Raw genomic sequence first — 25,788 nt, 5'->3', positions numbered from 1 at the left:
ACATTACTATTACTTCTTCTTCACATGAGTTATACATTACCAATACAGGAAAAAAGGAAATAAAACTTATGTATTTTGATGAAGACCTTAATGGTCGTAATATCGAAATTAACATTATTAACCTAAGAGAAGTACAGCATGATTGCCTTCTTGCTGCCATATTTGACTGGCTTTGAGATGAAAGCAGTAACAGCTTTCAGAAGCAGTTCACACGTGACCACTTGAATCTACTGATGATCCGCAACGTATAATTACAAAAGATGGCGAAGAGTTCCCTATGTATTCCCTCGTCATCCACTGTAACCTACTCCACATCAGCTGAGGAGTACACTGAGGGACACCGAGACAGCTCCTAGTTAAAGGGGAAGAAATATAGGACCTAGATTTTATATAAAAACAATCATGCAGCTAAATAGGATTTTTTTTCCCCCTGGTAAAAATGAAAAAAAGATTGCGTCAGGGGACAAAAATGCTCTATAATCTGACATTCGTGAGCTGCTGAGATTTCCCAACGGTCCTATAAAAACAATTCTAGGTCAGTGCTGTGTCAAGGCTAGTGTATACTACTGCACTGAGGTGTACTTGCTTCAGACCTGGGGTTTTGTGGGCAGTGTGGTGCGTGGACAGGACGACATACACACCTCCATAATACAGTGATGCGCATCAAACAGCCTTCAGGCGGATGCTGATTGGTTGAAGTGGGGAGGTGCGGCCGGCTGCATACATGGAAACATTGTGACAAGACATTGCAAGCAATCTTTCAAGAGTTTTATCAGTTTCTGAGGAATATCGCCAAAATAAATCTATAAATCTGACTGAAAACGAAGAATTCCTCTGATGTCACGCTATAATGAGCACAAAGAATCTGGAAAGTGTTGATGTGGAGAACATGAAAAGGTCAAACGCTCCACTTGTATACATAAGCACCCCCCCAATGAACCAATATACGAACATTGTAACTTGAAAGCTATTGATGCTTTTTCCATCAGCCTCAAACAAGAACTGGACAACTTTCCCAAAAATTGGGAAACTGGAGTTACTGGAGACCATAGAGTTGAAACGCACATCTAGAGCTACAGAGATCAGCATCACTATGTAGATAAATGCGCTGTCAAATAATAAACTTTTTTTTTAATAATATAAACGCAGGGGTATTCTCTGAACAAGGGCAAAAGGTTCATACCTTTTCTCACAAACTTTAAAGCCTTTGTTTTCTTTTGCTTTCAGACATGACAAAAATACCTTTTCTTTGAGGAAAAATGCAATCCTGAAGAGGCTTGAACATAGGAGCAGCACACAAAAATGGCTGCACAATAACAGAACCGTCAATTCCGTTAATTCAGCTCTCTCTTCTTGAAGTGGCATTTGCATCACTCATCCACAAGTGCAACAAAAATGAATACGGGTAAAAATAAATATATATAAAATTATTTCCTTTAAGAATAAAAAAAAAAAAAACTGGACTGTGGAACTGTTCTAGTCCATACACTTGTACACTGCCTGGTCAAAAAAAGATGCCATTTGGATTTAAATAAGCAAATACTTAAGAGCCTTTGACTGAATAATTACTACAGTGATCAATGTGTTTCAGCTGGCAACAATTCTTTTAATCCTCACTGATGCAGTGAGTAGCTTCACATTTCTTAAACAAGCACGTTGGAAGACGAATCACACGATCACGTAAAAGATGTTACTGTGTTTCGGAAGGGTCAAATTATTGGCCTGAGTCAAGCAAAGAAAACTACTAAGGAGATTGCTGAAGTTACAGGAATTGGGTGAAGTGTCCAATGCATTATTAAAACCTGGAAGGATCGTGGTGAACCTTAACTTTGTGAAATGTGGTCAGCAAAAAAAAGACCGACATTGATTGGAGATCATTTAAACGCTTGGTGAAGTCAACACTCAGCAATGTTATATGGCAGAAACATGATGTCACCTGACTACCTGAATGTACTGAATGAACAGTTTATCCTATCAGTGCATTTTTTTCTTACCTGATGGCACGGCCATAAAATTAGGGCTCCAAAAGTGAAAGAGTGGTTCAGGGAGCATGAGGAATCATTTGCACACATGAATTGGCCACCAGAATCCTGACCTTAAAGTGCACATCTTGGGTATATTTAGGAGCAAGATCAATGTAATTCTCTTATTTTATATTAAATTTTGGTCAAATATCTGTCACATTTGGCATTTTGTGCAATTTTTTTTTTACCTTGCACAATACCAGAAAAATTCAGTTGAAATCAAGCCATTTGAGGCGAACTGGTCCGCCTCTGACAAAACTTGCCATTTGGATTTCTCGGCAAACATTGATTTTCGTGACGTCGCGTGCGGGACGCCTCCCTCTGAATCCTACGTCAGCGCTGGTTTGTTTATGAGAAAACGACCTGGTGGTTTTCTGCAAATTTCTTCAACGTTATCACGTAATTATTAAAATGGTTAACAGATGGGGGTGCCGTGGCTCAGGTGGATAAGGCGCTATACCATAAATCCGGGGACCCGGGTTCGATTCCAACCCGAGGTCATTTCCCGATCCCTCCCCGTTTCTCTCTCTCCCGCTCATTTCCTGTCTCTACACTGTCCTATCCAATAAAAAGTGAAAAAAGCCCCAAAAAAATCTTTAAAAAAAAAAAAAAGGTTAACAGATGTAGATCGCCTGGGGGATCCGCAGGTGACGTCACGAATCTGGTTCCAGACTCCCTTGGGATTTTTTCAGATGAGTTTTGTTGTTTTATTTTTTTTCTGCTGTAGACAGATGGCCTTGTACAAAATTACCCTTCTGGATGAGTGTGTAAAGGGACATACTTTCATATAAAAAAACCCCTAACTAAATTGGTCCAGGATATGCACTTTAACCCCACTGAAAGTCTTCAGGATGTGCTGGAGAAGACTTAATGGAAGGGTTTGACTTTCCTATTGTCAAGACAAGATCTCGACAAAAAAAAAAAAAAAATGAAAGCAACTCTGGATGGAAATAAATGACATTGCCTAAGATTACTGAAACAATGCCACAGTGACTGCACACTGTAATCAACATGAAAGGCGGTCTAACGAAATATTAGATTGTGCAACCTTTTCTGGTGGGGGGGTTGGCAGCAGGAGTGTATAACATGTTTTAAAAGTCAATGTGAGAATCAGTCTGAGGAAGGTCTAATTTAAAATTTCTCCGTATTAGAAAAGATGCCTCGCACTAGCCTCACTGACAGAGCCCTCTGGACCTCAGAGGATCTGACAGAAGAGGCTCATCCAGCACAGTTTATTACCTGAAAGAGAAGGACTAAGGCTACATCCACACGACAACGGCAACGAGATGTTATTTAAAAATATATCGCGTCCAAATGGGCAACAATCAGTAAAATATCAGGTCCATATGGCAACGCAATGCTTGCTGAAAACGATGCAATACACATGCCACACCTCTAGGGGCGCTGTAAGACGGTCCCTTCGGAGACACCAGAACAATAGAAGAAGTAAGGATGCATATTAGCCACAAAGTCAGGAAAATCTGTTTGTAAAATTACATTATAATGACCAAATACAATGAAAAGTATTTTTCCAGTCTCACCTGTGAAAGGTAATCCCATGTGATCTCGTTTGGATGGCAAACCTGTTGGTACAGTTAAACGCAGCTAATCTTTATTCTCCGCTTTGACCTCTCCAAAATGGCGGCGAGGATGACCTATGATTCTACGCGGAAGGCGGTGTCTTTAATGGTCTGGAATAAATTGAATGCTAATTAAATAATGATTAATTTGCTCCTCTACGCCCTTTTTGAGGAATGTATTGTAGGACTTAAACCCACATCTGAAGAGGTGAGATTGCTCTTTTTTTCTCTATTTTTGCTGGCGGGATTGACTCTCTCTCTCTCTCACTTTGCACCATTACACAATAAATATTCACAGTGAAAATATTTTGTAAGCGCGTTTCATGAACCAAGTTATAGGATTTGTTGACAACTCGCATCGCAATGAGAAGATCATTGGCACTACTGGTGTTAAGAATCAGACCGTTTCATAAATGAATATTTTGCTGTAGAGCTGCAGTGTTTGTACAATTGCATGTTTTTGCTTCACTATTACTGTCACTATTCTGCTTCTTGCATTACTACTGTGAACTAACACTGAACATAATAATAATAATAATAATAATAATATCTAAGCTCGTGTTTCACTCTCACTAGTGCTCTGTAAGGCTTTTTCCTGGTGATATTCGTTACACTTCTACCCGGCGTGAAGCACTCACAGTCATGTGGTTGTGACGTCATCGTAAACAAATCCGTTTTACTCATCCAGACGACTTCACAACGGCAACGTTGCCAGATCTTTCCACTCTGGAACTCGTTCTCAAAAAGATTGCGTTTTGGGCACCCAAAACGCCGGTGCCGTGTGGACGCCAGGCCTAAACGATAAGCAATTGTATCGGAGTCACCTGAATCCGTTGCCGTGTGGACAGGGCCTAATGGTGATGATACACGGGGCAACTTTTTGGGCAATGTTGCCGAGCAATGTTGCTGGGAAATTGCGTTTTGACTCTTTTCTATTGAGATTGGGCAGCATTGTTTCTTTCTGAATGGTTTTGATAATCTCTGGCAACTTTTTGAGATAAGCCAATCAGAACGCGAGTATCGAGTCATGTGACCTCCGGTGAGGTTCGGATCAGAAATTTCAAACAAATATGGCGGCCGCTCAGTGTCAGTGGAGTGAAGAGATGGAGAGACTCCTCATCTGTTTTTACGCCGGTAAGTTATTTTAATATTCTATATGGAGGAATTTACCTCACCAAAGCTCTAAAAAACAACAGACAGCTTGATTAAATGGTCACAGCAAAAATTAAGACATCGATTTTTTTTTTAGCTAACTGTAAACTGCCGTTGCCCATTGTTAGTTGCCCTGAAAAGTTGCCCTGTGTCTCACCTAGTTGCCCGTTGCCAGCAACATTGCTCGGCAACATTGCCCAAAAAGTTGCCCCGTGTATCATCACCATTAGGCTACATCCACACGACAACGGCAACGAGATGTTATTTAAAAATATATTGCGTCCAAATGGGCAACGATCAGTAAAATATCAGGTCCATATGGCAACGCAACGCTTGCTGAAAACGATGCAATACACATGCCACACCTCTAGGGGCGCTGTAAGACGGTCCCTTCGGAGACACCAGAACAACAGAAGTAAGGACGCATGCGCATAAACTATTATGCGCGAGACTTCATATTAGCCACAAAGTCAGGAAAATCTGTTCGTAAAATTACATTATAATGACCAAATACAATGAAAAGTATTTTTCCAGTCTCACCTGTGAAAGGTAATCCCATGTGATCTCGTTTGGACGACAAACCTGTTGGTACAGTTAAACGCAGCTAATCTTTATTCTCCGCTTTGACCTATCCAATATGGCGGTGAGGATGACGTATGATTCTACGCGGAAGGCGGCGTCTTTAATGGTCCGGAATAAATTGAATGCTACACATTGATGGATTAATTTGCTCTTCTACGCCCTTTTTGAGGAATATATTGCAGGACTTAAACCAACATCTGAAGAGATGAGATCGCTCCTTTTTTTTCCCTATTTTTGCTGGCGGGATTGACTCTGCCCTAAGGGCAGAGTCTTTCTCTCTCTCTCTCACCTTGCACCATTACACAATAAATATTCACAGTGAAAATATTTTGTAAGCGCGTTTCATGAACCAAGTTATAGGATTTGTTGACAACTCGCATCGAGTTCGTTACACTTCTACCTGGCGTGAAGCACTCACAGTCATGTGGTTGTGACGTCATCGTAAACAAATCTGTTCTACTCATCCAGGCGACTTCACAACGGCAACGTTGCCAGATCTTTCCACTCTGGAACCCGTTCTCAAAAAGATTGCGTTTTGGGCACCCAAAACGCCGGTGCCGTGTGGACGCCAGGCCTAAACGATAAGCAATTGTATCGGAGTCACCTGAATCCGTTGCCGTGTGGACAGGGCCTAAGGCATGCTCTGTAAAGCGCCGTTGATTAGTGCCCACAAAGGCCAATCAGGAAAAACAATAACAGGATAAACACGACAGCTACTCTCAGTGGTCTCAATAAAAACCAACAAATACAATCTGTCACTGTTCAACCTCCAGCACTGTAGAGTGTCTGCCTCTCGTTTATCCTTCTTCACCCGCTTCCTTTTTTCAGGGCTTTTATACGGCAGGCAGATTTGCATGTCAACGTTCCTGCAGGTTTAGAAGCAGGTTGCAGCAGTTCTGCATTAAATTCAATACCAACAACAGAGACGGAATTTGTGCTTGGCATCAATTTATCAGGCACGTCACCGTGGGGTCAGCGCCTTGGAGCAATTCATAATTCCGTATGGAATTTAAGAGGAAACTGGACAATGCCACAAAATCCTATTCTAACTGCGTAAACCTAATAATCAGTGCAAAGACGGCATGGTGGTGTAGTGGTTAGAACGGTCACCTCACAGCAAGAAGGTTCTGGGTTCAAGCCCAGCGGCCGACAGGGGCCTTTCTGTGTGGAGTTTTCATGTTCCAACTGTTCCCTGGGCGCTGTTAGCATGGCTGCCCACTGCTCTGGGTGTATGTGTGCACGTGCACGTGTGTGTGTTCATGGCTTCAGATGGGTTAAATGCAGAGAGGAATTTCACAAGTGCACGTGTGATGAATAAACAACTTCTTCTTAAAGACCTACCCTCTGGTCTTTAAAGCTAAAGGAAGTACAAAGCTTCAGGAGGTGCATCTGAGAAACCAGCCAGCTCTGATGTTCACCCACAAGTTGACTCTCTCTTTTGATTGGCCATCCTTGTGCCGAGGTTCTGATGAATCAGTGTTCATGCTCTGAAAAGTCGACCATCAAAGCCATGAGCAGAAGCCGTCGGGTCTAACTGGCACTCCCTCAGAAATCACAAGCAGGAGAGAAAGCAGTGCCATGAACCAATTACCACTGAATGGCTCAATTGATCTTCAAAGTAAGGAAAGAAATGAAAAGCCAGAAGAGGAAGAGAGGACTGTCCAAGCAGCCTAGCCTCATTAGCTCATGCACCCTGTTTCTCTGATGAGGCCAAGGGGCAGAGAGCTGCATGGTGTCAAAGGTTATTCAAACCAATCTGCAACCTTTACACACTGCATATCAGCAGAACAGAACAGAACAGGGATGCTCTGGGAAGGGAAGAAAAAAAAAAGTGGAAATGCTTCACCTGGACGAGTTCAGTCTGTGAACGGAAATGTCAAGTTTTAAAAAAAATCAGGTCTCGAAGACCATAAACGCAGACGCTCTATCTGAAAGCACAATAAAGATGTCCGAGAGCAGTGATTGGACAGAACCAGGAGTGTTTTTTCTTCTTAGAATTCTCTACAGCTCGTGTTCAAAATAATACCTTTTATCCTGATGTGAAAATTGTTTCAGACTTCAAAATCACACTCAGTATCGATCTTGGTCACATTCTGAGACGAACAAAAGGCTCTGATTCCAGGACAAATAAAACAATATGACAAACAATACTCCCACTTTGGGGAAGAGGCCGTTTCACGTACATGGTGATTGTGAAAGAGTGCAGCAAACAACCACAAAGACATGGCAAGATTTCAAGCTGTTATTTGAAGCAACATTATTTGTATTACTAGACCTGCTTCATCAAATTCTCCAACGAAACTGCACCAGGATGCAGACGTATTGGTAGAACAGAGGATGGAAAAGTCACTGATAGAGTGGAAAGCAGCAGGACAGAAAAGTCCGCACTGGGTGTTTGAGATTTTGTGGTTGCACTTACCTTGTTTCCAATGGCTTTTTTAGGGGGAAAGCTGAAAGTGCCGACTTGGGGGAACTTAGCTCGCAGGTGATTGTGGAGTGCTCTGAACTCTGCATAACGCCGATAGACATTCCACTCATTGTCAAAGATCCTGATGTACACCTGAAACATGGAATACACAATGGATACATGTCTCAAATTGTTATTCAAGAACATTAAAATATACATAGTGCCTTAATCTTTGTTGTTTACACGCTACTTTTCCTATGCAACAGACTTGAAAGAGCTCGGGTATCTTGGCCAGACAAACACATGGAAATGTGGAAAAGTGCTGAACGTTGGAAAGAGAACAGCGTCAAGAAAGGGGTCAAGGGAGGATGCTGAAGCTATTTCCACACCTTCGTCTGTTCCTCTCCTCTCTACACCCTGCAGTCACACTCGAATTACTTGAGCAAGCCCTTTGATCACAGCAAGATCAGACACAGTATGTCCACTGGGTTTGGACTGCGTGCGCGAGAGTGGGGGGGTTTCACATGAAAGTGTGTGTACAAAAAAGACCAAAAGTGAGAAGAAACAGAAATTTTTAAAGGGAAGCAGTGAAAGTGCTGCTGCATGCTGATGACAAAACAAATAGATATTTTATCCGTTATTGTGATGGAGGATACATTGTGTTTAACAACAACCTTTAACAACTATTCAGTTAAATAATTCCCTGGACAGGCCAACAGAAGAAGAGAAGAGTACATGAAAGTTCTGTATTTCCCACAAGACACTTGGGCTATATTCACATTACAAGCCTCATTGTTAAACTGGGATTTTTCGCTCAGATCGGATTTGCCTATCTTGACCGTTCATATTCATCATTACAAATGACCTGTAGCTAACTGTAACGTGAATGCCTGCAGAAACGGCACACGGCTTCGCACGTCATTTACAAAATCACCCAAAAAATAAAATAAAAAACCCAAACTTCCACGTTGAGAGACAACTCATGGTATTAAAACGGAGTCTGGAAGGCCATGTCATGGAACATCGCCAAGGAGCTGGTTCTGCTATTCTCCCGTGCAAGTCTCCTAAAAGACCTCCTCACCACCAAGTGACAGATACGTGCCTTCTTGGGGCTGGCTGGGTACTACCACAGATTCATGTGTAAATTCTCCTCTGTAGCCTCTCTTCTCTCAGACCTGACTAGGTAAGCCAACCAGAGAAGGTGCGATGTCAAGTCAAGTTTATTTGTATAGCGCTTTTAACAATAAACATTGTCGCAAAGCAGCTTTACAGAATTTGAACGACTTAAAATATGAGCTAATTTTATCCCTAATCTATCCCCAGTGAGCAAGCCTGTGGCGATAGTGGCAAGGGAAAAACTCCCTCAGACGACATGAAGAAAGCTCGAGAGGAACCAGACTCAAAAGGGAACCCATCCTCATTTGAGCAACAACAGACATGACTATAACATTAACAGTTTTAACAAAATCAGCTTCGTTGATGCTATAAACCCCCCACTGACGGAAACCCGAGCGCAAAACCGTTCACGACAACCGCAGTCCCAAAGTCAGCAAGTCAACTGCAGTCCCCAGCCACAAAAGCACCACTGCAAGAGTCCAGAGCGTCCTCCAGGCGCGACCCCCAACTGTCCACATGGGGCCGCCCTCCACAGGAGCGATGCGATGAGACTCCAACCACACACAGAGCACCAGGATGGATCAGGCAGGTCCGAGGAGCAGACCGAGGAGCGATGGACCAACGAGACAGGACGGGTGTTCCAGCTTTTGGCAAAGCTGCTATTAAGTAAGACAGACAGACAGACTGTGTGTGTGTGTGTGTGTGTGTGTGTGTGTGTAAAAACATGGTTGTAGTCAGAAGTTTACACACTTATTTAAAGATGCATATTCTGTCATGGCAATACGAGGCTCTCAATGATTTCTTTGAACTGTTCTTTTTCTGCAGCAGAATAATCTTTAACAGAAAAAATAAGGATTTGATATATAAATTCTCATTTATTTGGGGGTTTATGAAATCAACATGGAAGCCATGGCCTAATGGTTAGAGAAGCAGCTTTGGGACCAAAAGGTCACTGGTTCAATTCCCTGGACCAGCAGGACTGGCTGAAATGCCCTTGAGCAAGGCACCTACCCCCAACTGCTCCGGCAAGAGTGGTTGCATACCTTGTGCCTGACTAGTCAAAGAAAAGCTGATATGGTCATCAGTTCGGGTGGTTCCCGACCGAAAGGGAGAAAAAGAAAAAAGGGAAGCAAGTTTATTCTTGACCAGATGCTTTTGGTTGCCAAACAACAAACTTCTAACAGAATACTGGATGGATATTTCACCACGCTTCTCAACAGAGTTCAATTAAATTCATTGGTTTCCTGGCATGAACCCAATTTCTTAAGCACAGTCCAAATATTTTCAAATAGGGTTGATGTCAGGACATTGGGAAGGCCATTCCAAAAGCTTAACGTTAGCCTGCTTTATCCATTCCACAACTAGCTTTGATGCATTTGGGGTCACGGTCCCGTTGTAACGCGCAGTTGTGTTCAAGTTTCTGATGGCTCGAGGTTATGCTGATGAATCCTGAGGTGTTATCCCCTTTCTTAGATCTGCACTGAGCTCCTTGGACTTTCTCACTGTACTGCGTGTTCAGTCAATCCAATGAACACTGTCATATCATTGCCATGAAGGGGTGTACTTGGTTTGTAACTATGTTTATGTAGGAGGTACATGACAAAGTAACATGGTACTTTCCCATAGTGCATCCTGGTGCCATCTCCCCAGGTAAGCAACACGCGCACACCTGGCCATCCGCATGATGGAAAAGAAAACATGATTCATCAGACCAGGCCACTTTCTTCCATTGCTCCAGTTCCGATGTTTGCATGCCCATTGTAGGTTCTTCCGGTGGTGGACAGGGGTCAGTATGGGCACTCAGATTGGTCTGAGGTTAGGGCAGCCCCATACGTAACAAGCTGTGATGCACACTTTTTTTTCTCCACACTCTGCCATTTTTGTGTGGCTGCTCTGAGCGGTTCAGGTTGAAAATCTCTGAAAACTTTCAGAAATGCACTGAGGTCACTGCCACTCCTTTTCAAGCAATTAATCATGATCATACGGCGATTAGTGCATTAACAGGACTTTGACTTGGACATTCCAAAACAATTTTTCTTGTCAAACCATTCTTTCGTGGAGTGACTTGTGTGCTTAGGGTTGTTGTCTTGCTGCATGACCCAAGTTCTCTTGATATTCAGTTCATTAAAAAATAAAAATAAAAAAGTTGTATTTTGGTATCATCCGTCTACAAATTTTTCCAATAGTCTTCTGGCTTTTCCATGTGATCTTTAACAAACTGTAGATGAGCAGCAATCTTCTTTTTGGAGAGTAGCATCTTTCTTCTTACAACCCTGCCATGCACACCACACTGTTGTTCAGTGTTCTCCTGATGGTGGACTCATGAACATTAGCCAATGTGAGAGAACCCTCTAGGTGCTTAGACGTTATCCTGGACTCCTCTGAGACCTTGCAGACTATTACATGCCTTGCTCTTGGAGTGATCTTTGTTGGTCGACCACTCCTGGGGAGGGTAACAGTGATCTTGAATTTCCTCTATCTGTCTGACTGTGGATTGGTGGAGTCCAAACTCTTCAGAGACTGTTTTGTAACCTTTTCCAGCCTGATAATGGAAAAGATGAGCAGCAAAAACTCTCTTTCTTAGGTCCTCAGGAACCTCATTTGTTGGTGCAATGATACACTTCCATAAACAAGGGTTGTGAAGTCAGACTTTGATCAATTGCTGTTCTTTAAATAAAACCGGGCACCCACTCACACCTGCTCATCATCCCACTGACTAATACACCTGCCTCTAATTTCACCTTCAAATGAACTGATAGTCCTAGAGATTCACTTCTGCCTCTCACCGATATGTAATACTGGACCATTTTCCTCAATAATAAATGACCACGGATAATAATTTTGTCTCATTTGTTTAATGGGGTTCTCTTTATCTACTTTTAGAGCTCATGTGAAAAGACAATGAGGTTTCAGGTCATATTTACGCAGAAATATAGAAAACGCTAAAGGGTTCACAAACTTTCAAGCACCACAAAAAATAGTGGATACAAGTGGCTTCTTTGGAGCAATTAAAATGTAATTAGTCTCCTGAACAGACACGGTATCTGTTATTCAAAGGAGACGTTCAGATGCTGTGATAAATGCAAAGACAAAAAGCCTGACAGGCGCACAGATGCACAGGCTCAACAGGAGAAAAATCAAATAACAAACCCATGGTGTATTAAAGCAAATACATTCCCACTGAGGTGGCCTCATTAGCATACATATTTATGGAAACAGATCATCCTCTAAAGAGCAAATCACTCTTCTCTGTAATTGAAAATTAATTCTTTTGTAATTTTTAAATAAAAAGACAGACGAGGACCAGGACTAGCTGCACCAGTGGAAACAGACTTTGACAATATAAAAATATCATATCATTACATGCTATGATGTCTCTGGCTACACATGCGCCAAAAAAAAAAAAAAAAAAGATGGAAAACATTGGAAAAATGATGACTTTCTCTCAAACGTTACAATCAGAAAATATAAAATCAAAGCACAGGAAAGAAAACATTGTGTGCAACGTTAAAGTGTGTTTCTATTTCCTTCACTCCAGACCTCCAGGGCGGTGCTGAAAGCACTAGTGGAAGGATCTTTGCATTCGCGCGTTTCGAGAATCGCATACAAAAGTTGTCATCTCATGACGTACGGTATGACGTGTCTGCCTATATAAGGCAACATCCCACGTCATTTGGCCTCTTCTTTTTTTTCTCGCGTTGGAATCGCATCTCTTCTATTGGAATTCTGTGCGTGCTACCAGTTAACTGTGGGAATACCCGTGACAATCTACAGTGCAGCTCATGACTGAAGAGGACTTCAGTGGGACTCAACTCCACGCGAGCTGTTTGGTCGCTAAGGCAACTAGTTTTATGCATCGATAGTCACTGAATCTTGGCTGCCAAGTTTTCAGGGACGGCTATTATATCGGTCTTGTCACAAACTGTTCGGTTGCCGGCAGGTTTGTCAGTCTTGAGTGAGTTAGCGAATTGGTTGCCAATAACGTTAACGTGTACTTAACTTTACGTGAGCATCGTTTTTTTCTGGTTGCTAGTAAATCATTGTCTGTAGCGGTAAAGTTGCGCTTGCGAACTTGCTAGCCTTGGTTGCCAGGCTAGCAAGCAGCGCTACACCTTGCTTCTTTTCTTAAAAAAAAAAAAAAAAATCATGGGTGAGTAGACACTGAGATGGATTCAGTGAGGTGTTCCACTTGCCCCAACCTCATGGAGGTGCTGGATGCACATGATCGCTGTGCGGAGTGCCTTGGCTCATGTTCTCAGCCACCTAACCAAGAGGAAGTGATGTCTGTGGCTGCCTCAGACACCTTTTTCAGTCAGCCTTCTTCCTCGGCACAGCCACCAAGCGAAGTCCTGCCAGGTGTTGAGCCCCGTGATTTGGGCAGTGATGTTACCTCTGGGCGATCTGGGGAGTCTGCCTCAGTGGTGGGTTCGGTGGAGGCCACACTGAAGGCTTTGCTTGCACATTTGCAGTTGGACACCCCGGCACCTCCTACCGGATCTGAGAACATGTTCCTGCGCCGTGTTCAATGCGCCTCTCCAGTAATTCCACAGTGTCATGACTTTACTTCTGTGGTGGCCTCTGCCCTGGAGGCTGCTACGAAAGCTGCCCGTCTAGACCAGATGTCTCGCATGCTTGTGGCGATGCAGGACCCCGGTGGTGTTGGCTTGGGTAGCATGCCAGTAGTCGAATCAAGCATTGCTTCGCTCATTGTGTCTCCCGATGAAGCACTTCGGGAGCAGGTGCGTTGCCCGAACGCTGAGTGCCGCCGCACAGACGAGCTACTTTCTCATGCTTACAACTCTACTGCCTTTCTTGGCAGGGTGTCTACCTCACTGGCACACATGCTTGTTATGCTGCACTCAGCACTCAACACATCATCGGCAGACCCACTGGCGGCTGAAGTACTGGAACTTGCACTGCGGGCTATGGGTGTCATTGCCAACCAGTGTGGCACTACCTTGGGCACCTTGCTGCAAGCCCGTCGACAAGTGTGGCTGGCTCAATCACCTATGCCAGAAGTATGCAGGAACAACCTGAGGCACCTCCCACTGGCACCTGGACAGGTCTTTGGGCCAGCAGCACAAGAGGCCCTTGACAGACGTGTGTCTGTTACAGAGTCTCGCTCCCGTCATGTGGGCATAGCACCCACCTTCAGAGCTCCGCCAAACCCTTCTGCCTCACGCTTTAGGCATGTGGCCCCTAGAGCTGCACAAAGGTCTCCCCATCGACCCCAGCAGCAGGCCCCCAATCCCCCACCTCCCTCGGCCAGGCAAGGTGGCGCTCAGCCACGTGAGTTTTCGCCCTTTTCGACAGACGGGTCCTCCCCGCCGTCATCGCCCCCCCCCATCCCTTCCGAAAAACGTAGACAGGACCACTGACAGGTCAGGGCCAGTGGCAGGAGTTTTTACAGGCAGCCAGCTAGCATGTTGGCATGAAATAACCAACCAATGGCTACTCACCACCCTTTCAGAAGGGTACCACCTGCAATTCCGCCACCGACCACCAATGCATTTGGGTGTGAGGCAGACAGTTATAACCAATCCAAGACAGGCAGAAGCCTTGTCGAGAGAAGTTCAGTTGTTACTACAAAAAGGAGCCATAGAGATGGTCGACCTGGGCTTCTGCCCAGGGTTTTTTTTTTCAGTTTATTTTCTCGTTCCAAAGAAAGACGGCGGGTTCAGGCCGATTTTAGATTTAAGAAGGTTAAACCGTTTCTTGAAGGTGCTTCCCTTTTGAATGCTACGAACAACAGATGTACTGCAAGTGGTCACAAACCAGTCCTGGTTTGTGACCGTAGATCTCGAGGATGCCCATTTTCACATACCCATTGCCGCGGACCACAGGCGCTTCCTTCGTTTTCGTTCATGGGAAAGATTTTCCAGTTCAGAGTTCTCCCCTTTGGACTTTCTCTGGCGCCAAGGGTGTTCTCGAAATGTGTCCAAGTAGCACTAGAACCCCTTCAAAAGGAGGGTATAAGAGTGCTCCCTTACTTGGATGACTGGCTTCTTTGTGCGGCATTGCCCGAACAGGCCAGGGAACATGCTCACCGGTTGCTACTACACATTACAGCTCTGGGGTTCAGGGTGAACCAGAGAAAGTGCAAACTGGTCCCAGTCCAAGCAACACATTTCATCGGCCTTGCCCTGGATTCGAACACTATGCTGGCCAGTCTCACGCCAGAAAGAATAAGTTCAATTCTCACTGGAGTGAACCACCTTCGTGTCGGGGGAACTCAGCGTTACGTTTCTCTCCTTCAGCTGTTGGGGAAACTCTCAGTGGCCTCAGTAGTCATTCCTCTGGGTCTTCTGTGGCTAAGGGCTTTTCAGAGATGGCTTCTTCAACTGCGTCTGTGTCCAGTGCGAGACAGGCACATGAGGGTGAGAATAACACGCCGTTGCACGCTCATGCTAAGACCTTGGTCCCAGGCACACTTTCTCACTCGTGGAGTTCCACTTGGTCCCCCACCGGGACGGTGGGAGGTTATCCGGACAGATGCTTCCCTCGTGGGTTGGGGTGGAGTCTGGCGTCGGCAAGGTGTGAACGGCACCTGGCCTGCTCCGTGGCGCACGTCCCACATCAACACACTGGAGTTGATGGCGGTGTTTCTAATGTTGCACCACTTTCAGGAAGTGCTACGGGGCAAACATGTATTGGTACAAACAGACAATGTGGCAACTGTTTTCTATATCAATCATCAGGGGGGCACAAGGTCTGTAGCTGTGCTTCAGGTGGCTCACAGTCTCCTAGTATGGGCTCAGGACAACCTCCTTTCCATAAGAGCATCTTATCTACCTGGACGCCTAAACAGTGTGGCAGATGCTCTGTCACGCGGCAAGGTGTCTCAAGGGGATTGGAAACTGCATCCAGACACGGTGGAACAGATCTGGAAAACCTATGGGAGAGCAACTGTGGACCTGTTTGCGAGCAGTCAGACAACTCATTGTCCGACATGGCTTTCCCTGGGAGAAGAAACGGCAGCGTTGGGCCAGGATGCTCTGGCCCACGACTGGCCGAGGGCCATCCTTTATGCCTTTCCCCCTCTACCACTGTTGTGGAGAACTCTCTGCCGTGTGCATGATCACAGTCACCATGTGCTATTGATAGCTCCTCCTTGGCCATTCAGGCCATGGTTCCAGCTCCTGCTGTCACTACTAGTGGGACCCCATTGTCAGCTGCCCAGCAGGCCCGACTTGCTGACGCAGATGGAGGGCAGGATTCAACACCCATGTCCCGAACGCCTGAAGCTCTGGGTGTGGCCCTTGGGGCCCCAGGGCTACTACTGGAGTGTTCAGAAGGGACCAGGAACACTGTGGTGAACGCACGTGCAGAATCTACCCGACGCTTGTATGCAGGCAAGTGGAAGGTGTTCTGTGATTGGTGTGCGGAACGCAACATCGACCCCCTAAGCTGCTCTGTTCCACAGACTTTAGATTTCCTGCAGCACCTTTTAGAGCTTGGCAGGGTTGCATCTACACTTAAGGTGTATGTTGCAGCACTAACAGCCCTGTGTTCAGAGGTTGGAGGTGTTTCACTTGGGTCCCACCGGCTGGTGGTAGCCTTTTTGGGAGGGGCATTTCGTCTTAATCCTCATTTTGTGTGGAGTCCGTCATGGGATCCGAACACTGTGCTCGAATCCCTTTGCTTGCCTCCTTATGAGCCCCTATCAGTAGCTGACATTAAGTGGCTCTTAAAACGGCTTTTCTCCTTGCCATCACAACAGCCCGGCGTGTGAGTGAGCTACATGCCCTCTCAGTGAGTACTGTTTGTCTTCGTTGGGGCCCTATGTTTGACAGTGTTTCATTGTGGCCTAACCCAGCTTTCCTCCCGAAAGTCTTATCTCCCCAATTTAGCAACCAGCCGATTTTGCTGACTGCTATACCGGCGGACAGGACGGACTTGCGTGCAGAGTTGTGCCCTGTCAGGGCTCTGAGGTTTTATTTTGATAGGACAGCAGCCTTTCGTACGACAGACCAACTGATTGTTTGTTTTGGTGGTGCTCCGAGAGGAAGGCCTCTGTCCAAGCAGTGGCTCTCCCGTTGGGTTGTGGAGGCAAATCACCCATGCCTATGAATCTATGGGACGTACTGTGCCCTCTCCTGTCCGCTGCCATTCGACGCGTGCTCAGGCAACATCATGGGCAGCTCTCCGGGGTGTACCACTCTGACATTTGTGCTGCTGCAACTTGGTCCAATACATGTACATTTGCCCGGTACTACAGGCTAAATGTTGCGTCCATGCCATTGCTGTGTGCAGCTGTCCTTCCAGAAGGTGGTGATGCTCTTCTGAATTCCTCGTGACTGGGTTAGTATTCGTCTTCCACTAGTGCTTTCAGCACCACCCTGGCGGTCTGGAGTGAAGGAAATAGAACGCTGGTTACGAATGTAACCGTGGTTCTATGACTAAGTGGAAGACCGCCAGGGTCTTTGGTCACTCGGATTGCGCAAGAATGATCTTGAGGCCAAATGACGTGGGATGTTGCCTTATATAGGCAAGCACATCATACATCATGAGATGACAACTTTTGTCTGCGATTCTCGAAACGCGCGGATGCAAAGATCCTTCCACTAGTGCTTTCAGCACCGCCCTGGCGGTCTTCCACTTAGTCATAGAACCACGGTTACATTCATAACCAGCATTATGAGTGCGTGTTTACAAATTTTTTTTTTACAGTTTTTTTTTTAAGAGTATTACAAATAATACAAATTTGCTCGGATATACACATGGAACCTCATTTTGCAAAACTTACAATGCATCATTAAACATGAGAGTAAAACATTTATCTTTTATAAAAAAAAATAAATAAATAGTGAAGGAAAAAGAGCAGTCACAATGGATGATTCACAGTAAAAGCAAATGTCAGCCTGGAGGAGGATGCTAATATTTTGCCCAGCCATACTGCCTCATTATATACTTCTTTAAAGAGGAAGTGGACCTCACCAAGGGACCGCAATAGGGAAGAGAGCCGTCCTGCACACACATTCTGATATGTACTCGATTGTACATATGTCTATATGCCATGAGTAGCGATTCCACATGCTGCACAGCTGAAACGGAAGCACGCGGAGTTTTAAATGGAGCTTGGCAAGATGAATAACTGATGGTGCCAGCTCTCATAAAAGCTGTGGTCTGACCAAGTCCATTTCCAGAAGTAGCACACTGAGAAGCCTCCTCCTCCTCCACTCACCAGGCAACTTGTATTGACCTATAGGGATGTCATTATATATTCATGCCTATGCACGTTGGTGCACAAGACACTACATGCAGCAGGGCTGGAACTGGACCTGTCACTGACTGAATGAGAAATGACTAGCTGGGCCTTGAAGTACAGAGCCTGAAGATCACACTGAGTGCTCGCTAGAGCGAGCAGACACTCGATGTCAAACTTGCAGGGTTTTATTTCAACCTGTCCAAGTCACAGGGGGTTGCATTTGTGAGCGAGGTAATGGAATAGTACTGTCAGAAACTATTTTCAGTCATGACTAGTTCCTGTCTTAACAGGTGTGACTTTTGGCCAAGATCCTGGTGGAAATCCTCCTCGAGCTGGCTGGCGTCCGTTTCACATCGATTCTTTTGTGTGCTTAATAGATGTCTGGTCTTAAACTGAGCAGAGAATTGGCACCAGTAGCACCTCTTAAAGAATACATTCACCTGCACAGTGTAATTACAGCAATTCGACTGCCAAACTCTTTGTATAAAAAGTGGCTGCAACAGAAACATAACCTTATACTTTGATACCAAAGCCAAGTTAACAGTCTCCTCTACAGAGATGCAATATTTGCCAAATTAGCCAGAAGATAGAATTCATTTGAAAATTTTCAGCAGGAGAAAGCAAGCGAGCGACACACACACACACACACACACACACACACGAGTGACAGAGCACGATGCGAGAGAGGAGTGGGAGCAATAAGAAGTGAGGAGGGACTCGTTAATTAGAAATATTCAGCAGCAGCATCTGTCACCTGTGTGCAAAATGGAGTAATTCTCAGGTGAGAGTTTGCGAGGATGCGTGTGTGCGCACACTCCTAATGCATTCCATTTCTGTGCAATATTTTAATTATACATACAGGACACTTTTTTGTTCCAATGAAAAACATGTATTTGATTCCCTTCTAGCAGATTTCATTCATTTGGTTTGATAGCATGCAATATTGTTAGCATATCGCTTATCCTACGTATATTACGTCACTCTACCCAATGGAGAATGAGAGTTGAACATGGTTTACGGTATTGTATGGTTGTCAAGACATGACGTCACACACCGAAGACATAAAACTGCTACGCTAGCGAGAGACGGTGACTATTTGTAAACAAAACATGGCCGCCAGGTTTGCTTCGTTAAATATGGAGGATTCTGAGAGAATTTTGAAATGGAAAGACGTGTTGAATGCCGGAAAAGAATGTGCATGAACAACAACAAATGTGAGTAAACTCACTATAGAATACCCCCGCTCGTAACAAAATTTGTCAAATAAAACTGTGAGAACTTTTTTTTTTTTTTAAAGATACCCCTGCAACACCATGATACAAATTCCTGTTGTTAGTCATTCATCTCAATAATATATGGGGTCTAAATCCATTTGGTACAATTTCATGGAGTGGAACACCAGCCACATCACCATGTGTAAGAAAATGAGCATCTTTAAGACCTTGGTTGGGGCTTATTTTTCGTCATACACATCTTCAGGCGGCAATACTGCAACTGTGTAAAGTTTCATCAAAATCCATCAAACCGTTTAGGAGGAGTTGCGCTTACAAGACACATGGACAGACAGACAGACAGACAGACAGGGTGATTCCCATCAAAAAGTCAAAGTCCTTCCCACGCCTTACAGTACCTGGTATTCCTAGGCAGTCTCCCACTCAAGTACTAACCAGGCCCAACCTGTATGTGGCGCATCGGGCGGCGCCGATCTCCGTTTCCATAGCCCTCGGCCTCTTGCCTATTACATAGCTAGGGTTACAGTGGGGGGCTAGTCCTCTGGTAACCACGAGAGTTTAACTCCCCATGCACATCTGTATTGCAGCGTGCCTTGCCAGATGGCGGTAGGTACCATTTTTATGATGGTCTTTGGTATGACCCGACTGTGAATAGAACTCACGATCTCCCGATCGAAAGGCGGACATGCTACCACTAGGCCACTAGTCGGTGGGTGATTCCTATACACTCCTCCAACTTATTTGCAGGGGGTATAATAATAATAACAGCTTTTTTTTCGTGATCAGATATATTCCATTCAACGCCAGCCAATATTAGTTAAATACCAGAAGCGTCAATATAAAAGAACCCAGGAGCAAATTGAAGCAGAAATGTAGGATGCGGCACTAACAAAATCCATCATTAGCCAAAATTCTCAAAGGCAAACCAGGCTAACCAATCAACATTAATCAAAAGGTTGAATATGACAGGCTGACCTTATCTGGTCTCTTTAAAAACATGTAAACAAAAAAGCAATAACAGCAGTTGGCAGCAGTGTTCCGATGTCCAAAAGCATAACAAGAACTTACAGCAAGTCCCAAAGAGCGATAGAAGGGCATACCTGACCTTTCTGTCCAACCGTTATTGAGCTCACTTGTTAAACAGTCCTGAAGTGTAATAAAGTCACCTCTTTGTAGTTGCTGTATAACTGATCCTAAACCATCATGCAGCCTGTCTGATCAGATGCCGGAACAAACGGCAGAGACAGAGTGCTCATGAGGGGAGTGATGGAGGAAGAGGAAATGTGTAAAGTGACAGAATCCAGCTCGAGAAGCACACAGCAGCGGATGGGCCCATAATCACTTGAAGTCCAGGTTAGCTTGGCGAGGACAGGCAGCATGGCAAGGAAGCCGATTAGTGTCTGAGCTTCACTGAGGTGATCATGAGAGAAAGTGATAGCTGCTGACAGTGGCTGAATTTAGAATGAGAAGTAAAAGGATGCGATAAAAACAAGTTGGTGGCAATCTCACACGAGGGGGGAAAAAAAGGCAAGAGAAAAGACAAACGACTGCATGCAAGGATTGTTATTACTAGGAGCTCAGCACGGAGCCATTGGTAAGGAGGAAATGTTCTGATTTATTTTGACAGCTCACACAGAGACAACAATCAAAAGGTAAATGAACGCCATGCGCCATTATTTCATATGCACAGTTATTTATTTACTGAACAGGAAGAGAAAGGCATTCTTACTAGACGAGTTTTAGATCATTAACTTCACAATAAAGAGCTGTTTATTTAATCGATCAGTTAAAATCTAGGCGATACAGAGGGTGCTTTTGAGAGTGTAGAAAAAGTTAATATATTAATAACACTGCGTGAATTGTACATGAAGAGCACAAGCATATTTCTTGATAATCAAAAACTGATTTACAGTCCAGAGAAAGCTGTCTAAAAACACCCACGTATGAGGTTTATCCAAGAAAAGGAGGATGCTTTCTGCAGACGACGCTCCCGTTCTGTAAAGCCACAAATATTTAAATGTCTGTTCCAAATGAGAAACAGAGAGGAGAAGAGAGGAGACGAGAGGAGAAATGAGTGTAAGTGAATAGCTGCCGCTTCCCCTCAGCCTCTCCACTTGTCAGTGAGGTTTTAGTGCCAGTGAGATGCCGCTCTCTCATCCATATGAATGAGCAGCGTGTGTGTGTGTGTCGGCCGCTCAGCCACCATAATGAGGATGAACAGGAGATCATCCCAGCTTTGTAATGAGAGCCAGTTTAAAAAGGTTAAAACATTTGCAGTCTCCCCCTCTCTCATTCGCTCGCTCTCTCTCTCCTGCAAAATTAACAAACTACAGAGGATAACTTTTCATTCATCACCATTTCTTGTCAAGAGGCTCTGATTTGCATTAAAATGCATCGAAACTTTCAGCAAAAACATTACATGGTTAAGTAGCTGAAAATATGAAGAGTTTTAACAAAAGCATGCGTCACGTTTATTGGCACTACAAATTACACGAACAAAATGTAGCTGAACCATGTTCCCATTTATATTTAAGTCCACTTGAGTGTTTCGAAACTTAAGTGGTTATCTGTGACTTCCTGTTTCAGTGGGGTTTAAACACAAGGTGACGGGGAGGTCAAATTTCCTCAACATGGGGAAGATTAAAGGACATGCAAATGAAAAGAGACAAAAGTATGCTGACGTTAATAAACCAGGCAGTGGTTATAAAAATAGCTAGACATCCGAAAATGCCATATCTACTGGAAGGGCAATGCTCAAGACAACCGAAGCTGGAGCGCATCAGCCTGGAAGACAATGACTACAAGGATCGCCCTGGGGTCATCAAATCTCCAAATCTACAGTTAGACACCACATCAAGGTCAACAAAGTATCAGGAAGGAGTGCCAGAAGAAAAGGCTTTTCTCACTATAAATGTACTTGGTCACTAGATGCTCATGGAACTTTGGCCAGAAGCAGGTTCTATGGTCAGATGAGACAGGACAGAGCTTTTAGAATATGGATTTGGCGTGAAATAATGGATCATTATACAGAAAATAACCTCACGCCCATAGCTATGTATGATGGAGAATATGTGATGTGGGACTGGATAATAATAATAATATTTTTTTCGCGGCCCGGTTTCCATCAAATCCTGCACTCTGATTGGCGAGCAGGTCCACAATATCCTCGTTCACAACAAACATAGTAGCATTTTTCATCAACATTTCTCTTTTTTTCCTTTTTAAATAAGACTTATTTATAAGGATTATCAAAAATCTTATAAATTTTTGCCAGCATTTCTCAGGAGAATAGCATTAATCTTACATCATGGATAGTGATAACGACAGTGTTCACAGTGAAAGCAAGTTTTACTACCCCGAGGAAGAAGAAATAAAAGAAAACATTTCAGGAGAAAGCTAAAAACCTGTAACTAATTGCTAACGCCGAGCAAAAACATGGCTGAATCCTGAATGACTCAATTTTGTATAAATAGGGGACTACATAGGTAGCAAAATGTAGTTTTTTTTCCTGCCATGGAAGTGCACTTGTATACCGAGGAGGAAGCCATTTGCATTACAGCCGTGAATGAGGATTCAAAATGGCGGCTCGCCTCGGTTTTCCCTTTTGGGCGCTCTCATTTTCTGTTAGAATTTGGTAAAGAAAAAAATAAATATAATATTTACCAGCTTAAGGTCGGTCCGTATGGTGAAATACCGTGACCTCGGCTTTGAATACCGACCAAGGCCCTCTTTCAAGACCATAGGTCACGGTATTTCACGATACGGACCTCCCAGCTGGTAAATAACACATACAGGCAGTCGTCGACTTACGACTGCGTTTGGTTACGACTGACCGGTCGTAAACCGATCTGGTCGTAAGTCGGCCTATGTTAAATGAACGTAAGTATATTGTCATGTGTAATGATATTGTAATCATCTTAAAGTCTTATTTTATCAACATTTTCTTATTTCATTACCTTGGCTCATTATTTGGTTTAAGTCAAACACTGCATACTACACTGCGTACAGTACAATTCGTTTAATATGTGCAAAACAAAAAATACGAAATACAGGTGTGAAAAATAGAAAACATTTTAGTTTGAAACATACCAAAATACAAATGTAAAACATAGCAAAATACAAAACTTAGTGACTGCTGGCATCACTGGTGCTTGGCTGTGGGTCGTCTACGTCATCATCAGCTGTTGCAGCGCTCGGGCTGGCAGGAGGATGTGCTCGTTTCATAAACCAGGAGCTGGGGCGGAAACTGCATGACGGAGCGCGAGAGAGACTGCGCATGTGCCAGGAGCTGGGGCGGAAACTGCATGACGGAGTGCGTGAGGGAGCGCAAGAAAGACTGCGCATGTGCCTGGAACTGGGGCGGAAACTGTTGTACGCGGCGAGAGGCGCTGCCGGGAGCTGGGGCGGAAACTGTCATACGCTCAGCTGGGAAACACTTGCCAGTCATAACCAGACGGTCGTAAAGTCGATCAGTCGTAAGTCGCAAGTCGACGACTACCTGTATATACGTTTTAGGAGTATTATCTAAAGCTCACTGCTCTGACAAGTTCACAGAACTAAAAACTTAAATTTAACAAACCAAAAACAATACACACAATTTAATGCAAGAACTGGTTAAAATAATAAGTCTTAAGTTTAGATTTAAACATGTTAATATTCTCAGCATTTCTGACATGGAAAGGCAGGGAGTTCCACAGTTTTGGAGCACAGACGGAAAAAGCTGTCACCACAGCTTACAGTGTTTACTTTAGGCATGGCTAATAGGTTCTGGTTAGAGGATCTGAGTGTGAGAGCAGGCTTGTAGGATGTATTAGCGACTGTCTAGCACAGGCCCTGAAAACCTTGTTAGGATGCACGGCATCATGGACTCCATGAAGTACCAGGTGCTCTTAAATGAAAATCTGGCTGCCATCTGGTTGGAAGATGCTGCTGGAAGATCCAACAATGATCCAAAATATGTACATCCATAATTATTTATTTAAAAAAAGGTTCAATGACTACAATCAAGTCTACTGATCTAAATGGCGTTGTACTCCTTTGGGCAAAGATGAAAGCGAGGCCACAAGAGAGGACTGAGGACCCTGGAGGATGTGGAGAGACCGTATTGAAGAGTGCGCTCATATCTTGACTCTTAAATGTACTTCGATTAAGACTGAGATTTTACTCATATTTTAAGTCTGATATTTAATTAACCACAAACATTTTGTCAACTTTTTTTTTTACCCCATTTTTACAAAGGAAGCAAATAATTCTAGAGCTGGAAAACAACAAATGAAGATGCAACAAATCATAATTTTTGTTAAAAACTGAATAAGTTATTTTCAGGCTGTTGTGGTGCCAGTTTTATAATGTAACTGGGTGGTAGGTTGATCCAGGCTTCTTGAAGAACTTGCTACACTTTGGGTTTCTGCAGGTAAAATCCCAGACAGCAATGTATTTTTTTTTTAAATAAAGAACATGAGCTATTACTTATTATTATACATACAGGACACTTTTTCGATGGAATAAAAACATTAATTTTTTTTGCGGTCCGGTTTCCATCAAATCCTGCACTCTGATTGGCTGGCAAGCAGGTCCGTATCCTACGATACGGACCCCAGTTACGGACCTCTGGCAACTCGCTCGTTAACAACAAACATAGCAGCAATTTTTGTCAACATTTATTTTCGCATTTCTCAGGAGAATAGCATTAATTTTATAGCATGGATAGCGATAACGACAGTCTTTACAGTGAAAGCAAGTTTTACTACCCTTAGGAAGATGAAATAAAAGAAAGCATTTCAGGAGAAAGCTAAAAACCTATAACTATTGCCAACACCGAACAAAAACATGGCTGAATCCTGAATGACTCCTATTTGTATAAATAGGGGACTACATCGGTGGAAAAATGTAGGTTTTTTTCTTGCCATGGAAGTGCACTTGTCTATTGAGGAGGAAGCAATTTGCATTACAGCCGTGAATGAGGATTCAAAATAGCGGCTCGCCTCGGCTTGGTTTTCCCTTTCGGGCGCTCTCGTTTTGTGTTAGAATTTGGTAAAGAAAAAAATATATATATTATTTACCAGCTTAAGGTCGGTCAGTATGGTGAAATACCGTGACCTCGGCCTTGAATACTGACCTCGGCCCAGAGGGCCTCGCTCAGTACTTTCAAGACCTCGGTCACGGTATTTCACCATACGGACCTCCCAGCTGGTAAACAACATACATGTATTCTATTCCCTTTTCGCAGGTTTCTTTCATTTGGTTTGATAGCATGCAATATTGTTAACATATCGCTTATCCTATATGTATTACGTCACTCTAACCAATGGAGAATGAGCGTTGAATATGGTTTACGATATTACATGGTTGTCAAAACAAGACGTCACACGTCAGAGCTGATGCGAATATCCAATGAGAAAAAGTTTCCTTTTGTGCAAGTGCAGAAGCATTTCTTCGTTCGCCAATGGCACCCGCAGTAAACTGTCACAGTGAATTGAAAATGCCA

At 44.0% G+C, this 25,788-nt stretch overlaps 1 protein-coding gene across 1 annotated transcript in view; it reads right to left on the bottom strand.

The window, feature by feature from the left end:
• Positions 1–25,788, bottom strand: part of snx29 (sorting nexin 29) — a 239,266-nt gene that overhangs the window by 34,198 nt on the left and 179,280 nt on the right. Inside the window, 1 exon segment of the mRNA XM_060939684.1 lies at positions 7,758–7,898. Within this exon segment, the coding sequence (XP_060795667.1) occupies positions 7,758–7,898 (141 nt within the window).

This window comes from Neoarius graeffei, chromosome 14 (assembly GCF_027579695.1).
Source record: "Neoarius graeffei isolate fNeoGra1 chromosome 14, fNeoGra1.pri, whole genome shotgun sequence".
NCBI classification, from domain to species: domain Eukaryota; kingdom Metazoa; phylum Chordata; class Actinopteri; order Siluriformes; family Ariidae; genus Neoarius; species Neoarius graeffei.
The sequence above is the reverse complement of the archived record's forward strand: the minus strand, read 5'-3'. Positions and strand labels throughout refer to the sequence as shown.